Here is a 14,271-nt window from a genome sequence, read left to right on the forward strand (position 1 = left end):
TACATACATACTACGTACAAATATACGTGTCCATGTACATGCAACACCATCTCACTGCACCACCATGCTGGCGTCATATCTCGCCAGAGTGCCTGTGCTCGTGCCCATTTGCTTATTGCTCGTCCTCATCTGTCTCCGATCCAGGCTCATCCCCCCGGTCCGCAGCACCCTCGTCAAACACCACCTGTACGCCCTCCTGTGCGAGCCTCATGCGCACCAGCTGGAAGCCCTCAGTGTTAGTCCTAAACTCCTCGACGCTGCTATTTGCCTCCTCCAGTGCTTCTATCAAGTCGTGCTCGTTCAGCCCCTGTTGCATCAACCTGTCGATGCCTATCCTCTCAAAGTATTCCCGGTACCGCTCCAGCTCAGCCACCAGCTGCTGTCGCACGGCCGGGTCTCGTGGACGCCCCGCCGCAATACCGTTTATTGAAGCATCATAAGACTCCAAATTGTCGTCTGGAGGCAGTGGATCTGACACAGAGGTATATTTGGACTTGACGCGTACGTCGAGCAGCGACATGAGTGTTTGGTTGTCTGACAATATCACATGCCTCGCGAGATCATTTTCCGGTATTTGAGCAAGCAAGTACGGATTTTCGCCTGCTCCTAGGTCCTCTCCGACTGTAAAACACGTCTCCACCAGTAACGTGGTGCCTTCTGTCGTGTTCCACAAGTCTTTTGCTTTTGGCACATACATTTGACAGAGCAACTCTTGGTAGTCGCTATTGGGTTCCTTGCCCCATACAGGCTTAGGTATTGGCGATATATCGAGCTCCTTGCACAGCCTCGCCGCTAGCCACGGGTACTGTTTGATGGCAGTGCGGAGTGCTGACCGCGCCTTCTGTGGTTCCTTCATGCGGTCGTGAGCGAGCGCAACGCTATAGGCCAGGTTTGGTGGAATCTTCCATTGTCGCTGCAGATGGTCTGATTCAGCGATTCTGATCAACCCTTCAGCATCCCGACCCCTCAAAGCCAGTTGGTCAATTAGAAGTCGGAGACAGTAAGGATCTTGTTCGGGGTCCATGGCGAGTAGCAGCTTGGCCCACTCAAACGACGTCCGCCATGTTGCGCGTGTGCTCAATGCACCGAGATAACGCCAAACAGCAAGCCAAAATTCGCGGTTTTCTGGACGGCGAAAGTCTAGCCGTGCTTTACCAGCCGCGAGATTAGCAGCAAAGGTCGAGTGCACAGAGCGACCAAATGTAAAAAGGGCACGTTCCAGCATATCAGACGCAGCGGCATTCTCGCGTTGCTGCTTCGCAATTTCAGAGACCTGAAGCAATGTCGAGATGTGGAATGCTACAGGGAGGGTTAATATTGCACACAGTCAGGGTAACGGGCCAGCTTACGGTTGTGCTGGAGGAGTGCAATCATGCGCTCAGGATCCATGCTTGCAACGCATGTCTGAAATTGCCGCTGGACGTCTTGGTACATGCGATTGTGCACAAACTTGTACTCAACAGTACCATCTGCCCGCTTCTCAACAATCTCCATTCCAAGACCACCAGACGTAGCACGCGGCCACTCTTCCTTGCCTTGAATGAAAATGTTTCTACGTAGACTCAGAGATGCAAGATTGCGGCCACCGGGAGCGTTACGTCCTGCAATGGCAGCTGCAATCCCACCCTGATGGCCCCGCTGTCTGGGACGCGCTTCGTCGTCAATGTTCTGCAGAGCAGCTCGACCAAAGAGTTTCTTCATCTCGTTGGCCGAGTGCAGATGTTGAGTGTCAACACTCAATGCAGAAAACAACTGCTTCTTCTCTTCACTGACAACGGCACCCTGTTGGTCCGACTCAGCACCTGCTTGGCCGTTCGCAGTCAAATTGAGCGCAAGGAGAGCTTCATCAATCTCATCCAAATCCGACCTTCTCTTGACTGGGGCATCATTCTGGGCTGTGCTAATAGCCTTGCCCTTTGCTTTTGCCTTCTTTTTCTTCTTTTTGCTCTTCTTCGATGGTTTTGAAGCAGGTGCAGACTCAAGTTTTTCTTGATGATCGGGTCTGCCGGTATCGGGCTCGACGTTACGCTCTGCGTCTTCATCGTCCTCATCTTCGTCATTGCCGTCGTCAGCGTCACCTAGCATGGCAAACAGACTCGGTTTTGCGCCGGTCCTTGCCGCCACCTCGAGCTCTGACTCTTCTTCATCCTGGCTGTCCTGCGCTAGCTTTTCTCGAATCTGTTTCTCTTCGAGTTCTCGCTGGGCTCTGCGTAGCGCTCGCGAAGACATTTTGTTATCCGGAGAATTGTGTGTCAAAGGCAAGGTTATGACGTACTCGGGAGTGTGGCTTCAATGTTAGTCGCCATTTGTACGGTTAGGGCGTGATTGGGCCCACGGCGGGTAAGCGCTTGGACTAAGCGTTCATCCCACGCTGCACCATGATTTCACTGCTCGCAGCCTACCGTCGCTGTCAACCTCACCTACCCTTCCAATAACGCCCATCCACGCTACCAGCCAGATGCGGGCTGCCTTTCAAGCGCTTCGCTCTGCACGCCGCCCGTGCCTGCGTAAGCTCGCTCGCACCCGTGTCGGTGTCTTTGTGCCAAGCAACGGCCTAGCCCACCGGGCTCACCATGCCTTCCGACAGCGTGCCTCCCCACTCCTGACTTCGTCCATGCAGTTCCGCGCGTTAACGGGTGCCCTGGTGGCTGCAGCAGTTGCCTCTGGGGCCTTCTTTGCATACAACGGGAACGACTCCACGGGTCACTCGCATTCCCCCGCCGACCAAGCCAGAAACCTTACCAGTGCTGCCAACAACGAGACTACGCGGAAGGCGCTCGTCGTGGGGCCCGGAGAGCTGTACACGGGCACAATCACGGGAACTGGGCCCATCTCAAAAGAGACAGATGACTATGGCAGGAAAGTGCTCGAGATGCTGGACCCGGACCAAGCCACGGCCAAGCTGAGGAAGAATGAAGAATCATGGTTGGTGGGAAGGGGTCAGGGCGTAGTGCGATATGACGTTGTGCAAATACCCAGCAATGACCCTATTGAAGATGACCACGCTGAGAAGATTATTGAAGTCCCATCCAATCTGGCTGCTACCGACAATGGCGCATCTGCCAGCGACTGGATGTTCTGGGGCGTATTCGACGGTCACAGGTATGCCGAGAGTCAAACAGAATACGAATGCTCTGCTAACTAGATGTAGTGGCTGGGTAACTTCAGCCAAACTCCGTCAAACGCTGATTTCCTACGTCGCACGCGAGCTCAACACGACTTACAAATCCGCCCTTGCAGACCCTTCGCTGCACTTTCCAAGTCCTGAAGCAATCGACAAAGCAATCAAAACTGGCTTCACCAAGCTAGACAACGAAATCGTTCACGAGTCTGTCAAGAAAGTACGCAAGGCCCAGTCTAAAGTCGCCGCTGCCGAGCTACTTGCCCCTGCACTATCCGGTTCATGTGCTCTCCTGTCCTTCTATGACAGCCGGTCGAAGCTTTTGAGGGTTGCCTGCACAGGCGACTCTCGTGCTATTCTTGGCCGACGAGGCGAAAATGGCAAATGGACAGCAACTCCTCTATCAGAGGATCAGACTGGTGGAACGACAAGCGAAGCAGAGCGATTACGCCGAGAACACCCCGGCGAGCCCAATGTAGTCCGTAATGGCCGTATTCTAGGTGGATTGGAGCCCTCTCGCGCCTTTGGGGATGCCTACTACAAATGGTCGCTCGAGACGAATGCCGAACTGAAAAAGTCCTATTTTGCACGAACGCCATCAGCGCTACTCAAGACTCCACCTTATGTTACGGCCGAACCCATCATCACTACCACCAAGATTGAGCCTGAAAAGGGTGACTTTGTCGTCATGGCTACAGATGGATTATGGGAAATGCTTACCAATGAAGAAGTAGTTGGTTTAGTTGGCCAGTGGCTCGACGCGCAGAGCAATTCGGGGGGCCAAGGTACTCAGACTCAATCATGGCTAAAGAGCTGGTGGTCTACCCAGAAACAGCTGCCGGTTGAACAAAAAGCAGGAGACACGGCAGAAGGCCAGCGTGCGCCCATCCGCCAACAACAGTGGGGTACCAAGACCAGCTTGAACGAGCGCTTCGTAGTTGAGGACAAGAATGCCGCGACCCATCTTGTGCGAAACGCACTTGGAGGAAAGGACCAAGACCAGCTGAGCGCTCTGCTCACACTTCCAAGCCCCTTCTCTCGACGATACAGGGACGACCTGACTGTAGAAGTCATCTTCTTTGGCGAAGGCACCGGCACGGGTAACGTGACTCGAAATCAAGAGGCTAGCGCAGCCGAGCCTGAGGCTCAAGCCAAGCTGTAGGACATATTGGTTTCTGTCTTGTGGTTTTTTGGGGTGGGAATGCGCTCAGTCATATTTCGACTGTTGGCAGCTTAGCATGTATCGCGGCGTTGACAGGCTCTGAATGGTTATGGCGTTTGATGGGAATGTGACACTCATGGTGGAATTATTGTTTGAATCAGACCATAGCATACACTACATAGGTTTAGCATCTGGGGCTGAAGCCAATTGATTTTGTTCTGAACCATGTACCCCACTTCGTAAAGAGCATGACAGCGGGTTCCATATGCTCGGGCGAGCAAGCTCGGTGATGGTGTGGTTCGGTTCCGTCGATTCCGCATGATGTCATGGTTGCGAACTAGAAGCATCTTGAACTTTTCGACCATTATAAAATACGACGTACAAATGTGGTCACTGTTCGATAACACATATGACAGCTTTCATCTGAGTGTCCCCAAAATCTGTCGATCAGTCAATCAACTACGAAGAAAAGGTGCATCCATAACTACACACAAACACCATGGCCGAATCACTAGCAGCATTCCGTGACCGCCAGTCCAAAGACCTGCAGAAATTGGCTGAGGAGCACTTGCAGCATGAGTAAGTCAGAAAGACTGCTGGTTTCTTGGAGAAGAGGACCAAACTAACTCGGGACAGTCTCCAACAGCAAGATCGCGACATACTTAAAAGTGCGGCGGGAAAGGTAACAAGAAACACAACCATCGGGTCAGCATTAGGCCTTGGTCTTGGCATTTACACGGCATTCCGTCTACGGGCAATGCGGCTGGCTTACTTCAAAGCGTTCCGTGCCATGGAAAAGCCTGTAGAAGTGCGTTTCGCCGACGGGCGCACCGAGAAGGTTCCCGACATCACGGCACAAATCAGCGGCCCGTCGCGCTGGGGCGATGCAGCGGCTTACTTCTTCTTCTCGGTTGCCGGGTTGTTTCTTGGGGGTGAGCTAGGGCTGCTGACAGGAACAGCGAGCGCATCAAGGGTTATTACAAAGGATCCAGAGAGTAGGGGGAGGATCGAAAAGGCATTCAAGAATTACAGAATCGATGTGCTACAGAGGGAGATTCAGGCGCTACGAGGCAAGAGTAGGTTTGAGGAGTTTTTCCGCAGTGGAGGAGCTGGGGCGTGAGAATGAATAACTGAGACCTTATGAATAGCGAATTGAATTGTATTGATGTGTGTTACGTGTGCATATGTCCTGTTGAGGGTTGAAGGTGGAGATGTTGACCGCAACTCAGCCACGCTAGCCACATTACCCCGAGTGCGACACAGCCACAGCCACATGTCATGACATGCATAGTACCACTAGTAACGATTCGACCTGGTGAGCCGTCGCAAGGGAGGAAAACATAGAAATTGATGTAGCCAAGCTTTATTGTATTTTTTGCACTATGCGTATCGAAGTTCAATAGGCCGTGTTCTCACAAGCTAGCCCTACCTAGACGCTCTGGTGAAGGCCCAGCGTTTCAGGCGCTGGCTATACATGACGTGTCGTAAGGAGACCCTTTGCGCGCCTACTGCAGATCGTTGAGTGGAAAAAGGCCCGCCAGGTCTCGAATTGCATGACGACGTCACGCCCAGCGTCTTGCCGATGGCCCGTTCACGCGCTTGGAAAACAATCGCTGCAGCCCATCGCCTCATCTGCCCCCAGGGCCCCCTTCACTTGCATTGCTTCTATTCCTCGCCCAGTGTTTATCATATCTTGATAATCCATTCGTTGTTGAGCCTGAATCCTTTTCTCCCGCCCGGGGCTGCGTGGAACCCTAATATAGACGACCGGGCTCTTCACCCTGAAAAAAACCGCTGAAACGGTGCCGTACATCCACCTGATTCATTCGCCAGTTCCTCGTTCTTCATCTTTTTTTCTCTACACAACTGGACCGTTGCCCATACCGCCTTTACTGAGCTGCGTACTCTTGTTTCTTGAAAGCGTCGCCGAAACAAAGTTGGAGAGTGTCCAACCCCTGTGACGATCATGAAAGGAGCCCTTCTTTCGCTGGTGTGGCTTGCGGGTCTTGCTGCAGGCCAAAGTAGCTCATCCGTGTCGGTTATCACACTATCTGGATCCCAACGAAGTCTCACAGGTGACGATGCTGCCCCCAACCCAACTGTGCCCTCCGATTTCGAGGGCAGTACTTTTGCGACAATTACGTCACCTGCTTCCTCAGCTTCATCGGGCGCCACAGTGTCGTCCAACGGCACGATAACCTCGGGTGAACCTGTCACCAACATCGGACAAGGAAACAGGACCATCACGCCAACAGGTACCGGCACGGCACCCGCCTTGCCGTCTAACACACAGCCATGCAACAACTACCTCGAGTTCTGCGACCGCAAGTACTCCAACATCACCGAAGTCTGTGCCCACAACTCACCCTACACGCGCAAGAACAACATTGCTCGCAACCAAGAATACTCTGTAAAGCAACAGCTTGACGATGGTATTCGTATGCTTCAGGGATCGGCTCACTATGTCAACGGTACTCTCTACTACTGCCATTCCTCGTGCGACTTGCTCAACGCCGGCACTGTCGAGGACTACCTCCGCCAAGTCACCGAATGGGTAGAGGACCACCCCTTCGACGTAGTCACCATCCTCTTCGGAAACTCAGACTGGGATAAGACAACCGCAGACGGCAAACCCCTTGTCACCGCCAAAAACTTTGCCGAACCAATCGAGGCCTCTGGCCTCCGCAAGTACATCTACCAGCCGCCCAAGACCGCTATGGAACTCAACGACTGGCCCACGCTCGGCGAGCTCATCCTCCAAAACGACCGCGTCATCACCTTCATCGACTACAACTACGACACCGACGCCGTCCCCTATCTCCTCTGGGAATTCTACAACATGTGGGAGACCACCTTTTCCCCCACGGACCAAAACTTCCCTTGCAATCTCGGCAGACCCGAAGGCATGTCCGAGAACAAAATGAGAGACATCCTGTACATGGCGAATCATAACCTGAACGCCGAGATTTCTTTCGCCGGCTTCAATCTCCTCGTACCAAATGTAGCGCAGATCAATCAGACGAACGGGGTAGAGGGATTTGGTAGTTTGGGTCTCATGGCCAACACTTGCACTAGTAAGTTTCTTCCTGGGAACATATTGAATGAGATCAAAGCAACTAACATGTCTGTCTTTTTTTTTAGGTGATTGGGGCCGCCCACCGAATTTCCTACTCGTCGACTTTTACAACGAGGGCTCGACTAATGGCTCCGTATTCGAAGTCGCGGCTCGTGCTAATAATGTCACGTATAACCGCGAGTGCTGTGGCACTACATCTGCAGCAGATGCGCAGCTGCAACCTGTGTACTTTGGCCTCGTAGCTGCTGCTTTTGCGGCCGTTTTGGCCCTGTGAGCTAGCTGAAGTTTTGTTACTGTAAGACTGAACTTGTGAACTGTATAGTCGGAAAAAGGCATAAGGAAACAATAGACTTGTTGGATGAGAAGGCATGGTATGGCGTTTTTTTTTACTGCTTTTCTCTTCCTTTGGCATTAGACAAGTTGTAATTCTACAGCACTTTTTTTTGTTCATAGGAAACAATGATAGCAAGCACATAACTTGATGAAGCATAGAAAGTATATTCTGTCTCTGTTCACTGATGAAGAAAGTGAGAACGAATGACTAGCTAGTCTTTTTATTTCATTTGTATCTTCATAACTCTATTCTCTCTTGGTCACACACACACAACACCTCTCCAAGGGTAATATTAATCGGTTACCCACCACGTCAGGTAAATACCACAGCACTCTTAATCAACACTTCTTAATCTGTTTTTTCCTTTTCTTAGGTTACATACCCTTACCCACTATCCCATACCACGTCTGTCTAACCGATGGAAAAAGACGACTAAACCCTCCGACCCAGTCATTCATTCCCCCACAGTACATAAACCATGGAATTACCCATCAGCCAATCCATCCCATACCGTAGCCCGTAAACCTACATGCCCGACCCAGGAATGAGAAGCCGCCCATGCCTCCCATGGTATCTCTGTAAGAAAAAAAAAGGGAAAACGGCCTAGGTACAAAGACAAGTACCAGAAGGGGGAGAAGAGAAAAAACGCCACAAAATGCAAGAATGCACTATTGTTACATGGACCGAAAGAAGAGATAAGAAGAAGAAAACTTCATGGTATCATAAACAAGACATTGAACAGAAAGAGAAAAAAAGGAAAAGAGAGGTAAAAGACGGGACAAGGAAGAAAGTACGGAAATACTTCACCTCGTACTCAAGGTACTACTATCACCGGTAGTAGTAGGTGTATTCGTCCTCACAGGCTCAATAGCCAAGCTATCATTCCGGGGCGCCAAACCCTCCGGCCAACTGCGCCGCTCACGATGCTCTATAGACGGCAACTCCTGGTTCTCCTTTAAAATGCTATTCTTCTTCTTACCCTTGCTCCATCGCCTCAGCTTCTCAACGTGCGACGAGCCGCGCCGCTGCTTTTCCTCAGCCTCGGATTCGCGTCTTGTTTTCTCGTCGCGCACAGGGTCCGATAGCCTGCGGGCAGCAGGGACAATATTGAGGTAGAGCGGGTAGAGGGCGCCGGCCGAGTAGGTGGCGACAATGACACAGAAGGCGAGTTGTGGGTTTTGGGTCTTGAGGATGGCGAACATGATGGGTGGGAAGACGGCGCCGCCGCTGATGGCGGAGACGAGGAGGGCAGAGGCGTCTTTGGTGTGCTTGCCCATGCCGCGGATGCCCTGTGCGAAAATCTGGGGGAAGATTGGACCTTCGAAGAACATGACCATGGCGATGATTGCTACTCCCGTGGAGCCGGAGACGTGTATCGCTGCTGCTGTGAAAGCAATCGCCCCCAAATAAAAGAACAGCAAGCTGTAGCGCGGCTTGACCCAGATATCGATGAATGCAGCCAGGAATCGAGAAACAGCAAAAGCAGTGTGACCGTAGGCTTGCTGGGATACAGGATCAATGCTAGGCATGACGCGACTGAGATACTCGTTGTATGAAGTAGAGGTAGACTCCTGACCTCCAACATAGCAGAACTGCGAAAATACCGCCATAGCTAGACTTACCCATAGGACCTTGACGGACCTAGATCCAAGCTTGACTGTAGCCTCGCGTGCATGGGGCACAGTACGCTGGCTAGCATCCTCGAGTTGATCATCTGTGGCTTCTGGAAGTGGTACGTAAAAGTAGATGACGGCAAGGGCGATGTTGAAAAATGAGATGCCGAGATACGTCCATTGCACATCAATCAAGCTCGCAGCGTTTGCGGGAAAGAGCACCTTTTTCGCCAAAATTGGAGAGATGATGCTACCGACTGCCTGAACAGCTTGCGACAAGTTCAACCGTGCCTCTGCATACTCTGGTGGTCCACAAAGAGCTATGAAGGGATTTGCACCGAGTTCTAAGGTCGAAAGTCCAGCCCCAACAATGAAATTGGATATCAGGAATGCTGGAAAAGAATTCAGCACGGCGGACGGCCAGAATACGAGAGCCCCACAAGCATAGACTGACAATCCGACCATGTAGCAGGCTTTGAATCCCCAAATCTTGAAAACAAGTCGTCCAAAGGTCAAAGGCCCCACAAGATAGCCAGCATAGTAGGCAGAGTGTTGGCCTACCGTCTGCCAATCGCTTGTATGGGCAACCTCTTGAAACCGAGAGTTCAAGACGTCCAGGAATCCATAGGCAAACCCCCAAACTGCAAAAAGTACAGTCACCATGAGCACGGGATATATCGATTCTCGATTGCTTCGTAAGGTGATGTTCTTCTTTTGTCCCGTATTGACAAAGTCGAAGAACGTTACTTGTTGGCGTTGAGTCCGGAATGTGGCGTTTGTATTCAGTGTTCTGAGCTGCGGCAACTCAGTCATGTCGGGAGTCGTAAGAAAATCCATCATAGCCATCGGCTCGTCACCACCACTCCTACGAGCTCCACCGGGTTTGCTTAGTGGGGACGCAGGAGGTGTCAATAGATCTGAGTGCCTTCGGGAATCGAGTATGTCGGGATGGAGGACATGTTCATCGCTGGTTTGTGTCGTTGTGTCGCGAATCGTGTGGTCAATAACCCAGCTGGGAAGAAATCTCCTGACTAGTGGCTTCAGGGCAGGAACGCAGCCACACATTATGCCTAGGTTGATCTCGACAGCACTCCACATAAACGACAAAGATGAAAACCACGAGAAATCACTCATGTTTCTTTGCTCATTTCCTGATTCGGTAGTTTGCCGTTGCGCGGCCTCGAGAGTGTTGCGCTGAGCTTGCTGAAGGTATGCAATACGGATGACATCAACAACTGCTACGAATATGCCGAAACCGAACGTGATAACCAGGATAATTTTCTGTTTTTTAGGCAGTCGCATGCTGGTGAGTATTGGCATCGGGAGAAACAGGATGGCCAAGTCAGTGATGATGTTCAGCGGCGCCGAGGAGAGGTAGATTGTGACGATGTTGGTACAGCGTGCTGTAGTAGGAACTGGAGAAGCCCATGCAGCACCAACGGGTCGACATTGCAGAATGTTAAGAATTGTTAGCGCCAGTCCGCCAACATTGACTACGACAAGGGTTGCGATAGTAGCTCTTCGAAACAATTTCTGGGTTTTGGATAGCGTCAGGTAGAATAAGAGAATCGAGGTCTTGGTCGCCATCAGAGCGGGATTCTGCCGCATCTTAGCATTGGCACTCTCAATGTGAAATGTCGAGTACGTACATAGAGTACAGAGAAGGCATAGGATGACTTTTTCATCGGCCCCTGCCACTCTGGTGGCATATTTTCTTGTTTGCGTCCCAATCCTTTTGTCGTGCCATAGCATATGGAAAAAGAGGCGCCAAAAGCAATGACCCATGCGAGGATCATCGTATAGTCATCCCACCCCGGCTTTCTCACCACCAAAAACCTGGACACCAGACGAAGGCCTACGAATACTGAACATATTGCTAGTGTTGCGGCCGAAACGCCCATGACAACTGGGCCCCGCGTGGGAAAATCTCCATCGAGGTTGGTGGCGGCCATGTCGTGCACTGGGCTATAACGAATTCAGGGATGCCATAGATGGAGCGAAGATGATGGATTGCGGAGCAGCGTCTTATCGCGGTCGCGGGCGTCTCGGAATCTGGCGTTCAGGCCACGGCATTATCTGGTGCCAGCCCTACTGTCAAGGGGAATTTTGACAGTGGGTGTTGGTGTTGAGGAGTGGCGAATGCGCGGAGGTGCAGGAGAGATGCAGGAGAGACGGTGTACGGGGACAGGCGGGACGATGCGGTGAAAAGACCACCGACCCCAGAAAAAGGCGGAGAATTCAGTCAAGGCGGGCGATGTGGAGTTGACGTTGCTAAATGCGCGACTTGTCCACGAATTGGACAGGGCTTGCGCCAGAGCGAAAATCCTCTGATCATCATTGGGAGAAACACGTATGGATCGTGCGGAGAGGTGACGCCACTTCGTCACAGCGCCTGTCCCGGCCGAGTCTCAGCGAATACGTCGCTTTCGCACTGGGCGGCCTCTTGGCGAATCACGGGGATCATGGAAATTGAACACCTACAGGTTGACGGACGAACGGGCTGCCTGACGCTTGGTCGGCTCGAGTCACAGACGCAGACGCAGGCGCAGACGTTTGTTGGCTCCGCTTAGGGTCTGGACAGCGTTGGATGTTGTGGGGTGGATTAGGTTTGGGTCGAAAGATTTTCACTCAGCACCAGCCGTCATGGAGAAGACGGTATGCACGAAACGGGCGGCGTTCTCAAAGCGTCAGGGCCATGGTTTGTTGTAGTACGCGTCCAGCAATCTGCCGTGTCCATGGTTCCCCACCCTGCCTCGCCCAGACGCCTCAAGAACTCTATTCCAACCACGGGCTTTTGCTGAGTGTTTAGGGCTGGGCGGCAGCCTGCGTGCAATGACTGCACGTAATGCCTTGGTCCCAGATTGCGGGGAAGAAGTGAGCCGCTCGTGTGGGGTCGGTAAAGTCATGTGCCTTGGGCAGCTGCAGAGCGTCGCTGTCACTAAATTCCAGTCATGGTCGTCCGAGCGGCCCAAGGGAGAGCGCGATTCAATCATCAACATCGGGTGACTTTGGTGCGTGCCTTGGAAAACACGGCACATAGTGATACCGACATTACCCCTCGCACTCGTATACTACCTGTGCGTCGATGCGAGCCGTGAGGCCTTTCCAGAGGCTTATGCGTACATGATTGGCCAGACGAGAGAGAGAGAATGCTCGCTTGAACGGCGATCAAGGGCTTCGCACCGGCAACTTTGCCTAAGGCTACCGTATCCGGCTAGTCAATGCCCCAGAAAAAAAACGCCCTCTGTTGGGGTTCACAGCTGACACAACCTCAGGAAGAATGGTCCGGGTCGGTGCTGAATCGGATTCTTCAACGCCCACTGGAACTTAGTCATAATAAGCGCAAGGCTTAGTCGTGTCGTCAGTGCCGTATGCGTTCCAGACCAATACGGGCTGGGCACACTTCAACATCTCAAGTGTAAGAGAAAAAGAACACGAATCATGACCTGAGCAATTGCAAGAACAGGCGAGATGTCCAGTGTAAGTGTTTAGTTGAGAGAGCGTAAGTACATCTGCAATTGTGAAGCGTGCTATGAGTTGACAAGGTCATCGCCGCGGAGCAAGCAGGAGACGGAAAGCGGGTCGCGGATCATTGTCGGTCCGCGATGCCTTAGCGCCGCTTAGTTCTCAACTTTTCTTCCTCCGATTCTTCGCCGCAACCAACTACCAAAACATCTCACCCAGAACTCTCGACATAAGCGCGAGCTTACTGTACAATTGCGCAGCTTCATGTTCAACTGCTCTGTACAGCGTCGCCAGTCATTACTTCTTGCGTGCACATTTGTTGTTGATATTTGACATTGGCTCTTTCGAAGACTCGGTGATTCGCTACTCCTCCACGATCACGGGTTCAATTTGTAGCCTAGAAGAAGCCAAACGATCTGCCAAGATCATCCCACTCGTGTTGCAGTGTCAGAGCGAAAGCCAGGACGACTTTGCGTCTTTTGATGGGAGACATTATTGATTTCAATACTTGTATTTGTAGAATACCGCCAGAAACGTGGCATCTGCACCGGCATACGCCAAGCGCAAAGGCAAAAAACTACTATAGTTCCTTCTTTTCTGCAGGTTTCTGATTGGCGCTGAATGCCATGGCCTCTTGCTTCTGGCGCTGCTTCTCTGCAGCCACAGGTGTCGGCTTGTGCATGATGAGTACCCATGCTGCCGCAACTGCCTCGGCAACAAGAGCAATCATACTTGCGCATGCAATACCCCATACGTTTATGCTCACACTGCCTAACGGCGCGCGCGGGAAACTGAGTATCCATTCCACGTAGTACGGCACCCAGCCCGCCGGTATCCAGAACATGGGCGATTTCGCGAACCAGAATTGTAGGACGAAGCGGAGGCCCTGCGTTCCGAGCCAGCGAAGGGTCGAGACGGCAGACGTGAAAGTCGAGTGATGCGAGCGCAAGGAGCCATCTAGAGCAAGGCACGTCAGTAAGCACACGCGACTTGGACAGACAAATGCTGCCGAGCCAACTGCAACGTACCCAGTTTCTGATACTCGGCCATGGCCTTGTTGTGCTGTCTGTCAAGTTTTGCCCATTTGGAGAAGTTGTCCTGAGGCGACGTGTTCCCCAACTCGCGCTTCAGCTGAACAATCTCCTTCTTCAGAATCTGACACCGCTTTGCAGAGCCCGAACTGGGCGTCGGTAGCTTATTGTAAAGTATCCATAGCTGGAGCCTTGTCAGCACCGGGTCCTCCCGTGTTTGCAATCCAAGGCGGGGCTTACCAGCTCGTTGACGGTGTTTTTGCCAACCGTATTGATGACATGAAGCAGCAACTGGAGAATAAAGACTACCAGAAGAAGCGACGGCATGGTTGGAGGCGGTGGAGAGGAATCGTTATGCGGGGTGCTCTCATCGCATGGTGTTGTGTCCAGATGAGCGAAAAGCCGTTATGTCATACGGTGGAATTTAGTAGTGACAGGCTAGAGCAGTGGACCGTGCGTAGCCATGCTT

The 14,271-nt window shown here is 52.1% G+C and overlaps 7 protein-coding genes across 7 annotated transcripts; 4 read left to right on the forward strand and 3 right to left on the reverse strand.

Annotated features, from left to right (window-relative positions):
* Nucleotides 1–112: 112 nt before the first annotated feature.
* On the reverse strand, nucleotides 113–2,085 carry COCVIDRAFT_98394 (hypothetical protein; the record flags this gene model as incomplete). Its single annotated transcript, XM_014701512.1, has 2 exons — nucleotides 113–1,299; nucleotides 1,350–2,085. The coding sequence occupies 2 exons, from the start codon at nucleotides 2,083–2,085 to the stop codon at nucleotides 113–115; spliced, it is 1,923 nt and encodes a 640-aa protein (XP_014556998.1).
* A 529-nt stretch (nucleotides 2,086–2,614) lies between these two features.
* On the forward strand, nucleotides 2,615–4,283 carry COCVIDRAFT_98350 (hypothetical protein; the record flags this gene model as incomplete). Its single annotated transcript, XM_014701513.1, has 2 exons — nucleotides 2,615–3,102; nucleotides 3,152–4,283. 2 exons carry the CDS (start codon nucleotides 2,615–2,617, stop codon nucleotides 4,281–4,283), a joined length of 1,620 nt encoding a protein of 539 aa, XP_014556999.1.
* A 499-nt stretch (nucleotides 4,284–4,782) lies between these two features.
* Nucleotides 4,783–5,403, forward strand: COCVIDRAFT_26378 (hypothetical protein; the record flags this gene model as incomplete). Its single annotated transcript, XM_014701448.1, has 2 exons — nucleotides 4,783–4,862; nucleotides 4,920–5,403. 2 exons carry the CDS (start codon nucleotides 4,783–4,785, stop codon nucleotides 5,401–5,403), a joined length of 564 nt encoding a protein of 187 aa, XP_014556934.1.
* An 846-nt stretch (nucleotides 5,404–6,249) lies between these two features.
* Nucleotides 6,250–7,697, forward strand: COCVIDRAFT_15742 (hypothetical protein; the record flags this gene model as incomplete). The annotated part of the gene is made up of 3 exons (XM_014701429.1): nucleotides 6,250–7,357; nucleotides 7,425–7,629; nucleotides 7,682–7,697. The coding sequence occupies 3 exons, from the start codon at nucleotides 6,250–6,252 to the stop codon at nucleotides 7,695–7,697; spliced, it is 1,329 nt and encodes a 442-aa protein (XP_014556915.1).
* A 568-nt stretch (nucleotides 7,698–8,265) lies between these two features.
* COCVIDRAFT_98354 (hypothetical protein) lies at nucleotides 8,266–8,463 on the forward strand (the record flags this gene model as incomplete). The annotated part of the gene is made up of 1 exon (XM_014701514.1): nucleotides 8,266–8,463. A coding segment is annotated over one exon (198 nt), but the record flags the coding sequence as incomplete, so codon positions are not given.
* Nucleotides 8,464–8,496: 33 nt separating this feature from the next.
* On the reverse strand, nucleotides 8,497–11,258 carry COCVIDRAFT_26380 (hypothetical protein; the record flags this gene model as incomplete). The annotated part of the gene is made up of 2 exons (XM_014701449.1): nucleotides 8,497–10,905; nucleotides 10,956–11,258. The coding sequence occupies 2 exons, from the start codon at nucleotides 11,256–11,258 to the stop codon at nucleotides 8,497–8,499; spliced, it is 2,712 nt and encodes a 903-aa protein (XP_014556935.1).
* Nucleotides 11,259–13,351: 2,093 nt separating this feature from the next.
* On the reverse strand, nucleotides 13,352–14,129 carry COCVIDRAFT_98501 (hypothetical protein; the record flags this gene model as incomplete). The annotated part of the gene is made up of 3 exons (XM_014701515.1): nucleotides 13,352–13,728; nucleotides 13,800–13,986; nucleotides 14,043–14,129. The coding sequence occupies 3 exons, from the start codon at nucleotides 14,127–14,129 to the stop codon at nucleotides 13,352–13,354; spliced, it is 651 nt and encodes a 216-aa protein (XP_014557001.1).
* Between the last annotated feature and the right edge of the window lie 142 nt (nucleotides 14,130–14,271).

This window comes from Bipolaris victoriae (genome assembly GCF_000527765.1).
Source record: "Bipolaris victoriae FI3 unplaced genomic scaffold scaffold_39, whole genome shotgun sequence".
Classification (NCBI taxonomy): Eukaryota; Fungi; Ascomycota; class Dothideomycetes; order Pleosporales; family Pleosporaceae; genus Bipolaris; species Bipolaris victoriae.